General features: G+C 47.4%; 1 protein-coding gene across 1 annotated transcript in view; it reads right to left on the bottom strand.

The window, feature by feature from the left end:
- The window catches only part of RABEP1 (rabaptin, RAB GTPase binding effector protein 1), a gene marked incomplete at its 5' end in the record, with an annotated part of 11,547 nt that extends 10,396 nt beyond the window's left edge, over nucleotides 1-1,151 (bottom strand). The window contains one exon of the mRNA XM_008944560.1: nucleotides 684-1,151. Within this exon, the coding sequence (XP_008942808.1) occupies nucleotides 684-1,151 (468 nt within the window). The remainder of the gene's footprint in view (nucleotides 1-683) is intronic.
- Nucleotides 1,152-1,499: the final 348 nt, after the last annotated feature.

Raw genomic sequence — 1,499 nt, 5'->3', positions numbered from 1 at the left:
CAGGAAACCAAATGCACGTTCTGAACTGGCATCACACAAAGCTGCTGAAAAACAGAACACCCAGAAGCAGCAATTTCCTTGGTCAGCCCCACTGAAACTGGCACAGCACCACCAACAGATGACACATCATCTGCTGCTTGTCGCTCTCAGAAATGGGTTTCTGATGATGCAATTCCCCAACAATTTTCCAAAGCTTCCTTTGTGGTAGCTTTGTGTGTTATGCATATCTTGGCTGCTCATTTCTAATCTGCACTCCACACACAATCCTCAGTAAAACTCCTTGGCATACAAAGCAGCACTGTTAGCTCTGCTCCTTTTGTTAGGTCTCTGCACTTTCCTGGTCACCCCCAGCTGCACTGTAACGTCCTTTCCTTAGCTTCCCACCTTCTCCTTTTGAGTTCTCCCATCTTTTTTTCACCCTCTCATGATTTTACAGTATCAACAGCTAGCTCTGCCAGACCCCTAAGTGCAGAAATAGCCTGGATTTAGTAAAGCTGACTTCCCCCAGAGTCAACCAACAGGTTTACATCCGATGCGCTTGACCCAAGAGAGAAAAGTGAACAGCTCCATATGATGGCACCTATTTCCTCCAGCGTGTGAAGCAAACGAGGAGGAGCTGTCCCCCAGCAGCCAGCCTGTCCCACAGGCAGTGGTGGCAGCAGAGCCAGGGAGTGGGCACTCACCTCCTTCTGCAGCAGGTTCCACTCCGTCTCGCTCACCAGGCGGTAACCGCTCGGGGACACGTAGGCGCTCTCCACCCCTTGTGTCACACTGGAGAGAAGTGAGGCAGTCTCTTCTTGCTCTGGTGTCATTGCTTTGATAGCTTTTTCCTGATCTTTGGTTAACATGAACCCACTTGGCATTTGCAGAGACCCGAGGGAAGCTGTATCAAAGTTCTCAGACACTGAATCTGCTCCGACAAGCGGTCCGAAATCTGACTCGTCCAGGTTCCCAGCAGATTTTGCCTTGTTGTTGTATCCTAAAGCTTTGGACTGTAAAGATCCAGATGTCCCAAGACTGTCTGTTGACTGTGCTCTCCGTAGTCCATCTTTAAACATATCATTGTCTGATTTATTGAAAGATTCACCAGAAGAAAGAAGCAAGTCTGCATCCAAGGAATGGACTGAGCCGTGGGTGCTGTTGACCTGCACCTGGAATTGGGAAATCAGGAAGAAAAAAATCATATACTCCATTCTAGAAGCACTGAGCAAGAGGAATGCTGGACACTCACCCGTGGTAAAGGCAAATTTAAATTGGCTTTGGCAAGAACATCTGATTGATAACCTCAAAATGGCAGAGAAAAGGACAGAGAAGTGAAACGTACAGGCTGGAATTAAAAATACCAAACAAAAAAAGCAAGCAAAAAACTCTTCCCTTAACTGGGTGTTTTGTAAAGCTCTGTCCTCCTGCCAGACAAGCAAGGACACAGCCACCTCACACCTTCCAGTATTTGAAACAAGATGCTTCTTCCACTGAAGAGATACACTGGCAAGATCACT

The sequence above is a fragment of the Merops nubicus genome, unplaced genomic scaffold (genome assembly GCF_000691845.1).
Source record: "Merops nubicus isolate BGI_N331 unplaced genomic scaffold, ASM69184v1 scaffold32480, whole genome shotgun sequence".
In the NCBI taxonomy this organism is placed as follows: domain Eukaryota; kingdom Metazoa; phylum Chordata; class Aves; order Coraciiformes; family Meropidae; genus Merops; species Merops nubicus.
Note: the sequence above shows the minus strand (reverse complement) of the source record. Positions and strands in the feature narration are given on the sequence as shown.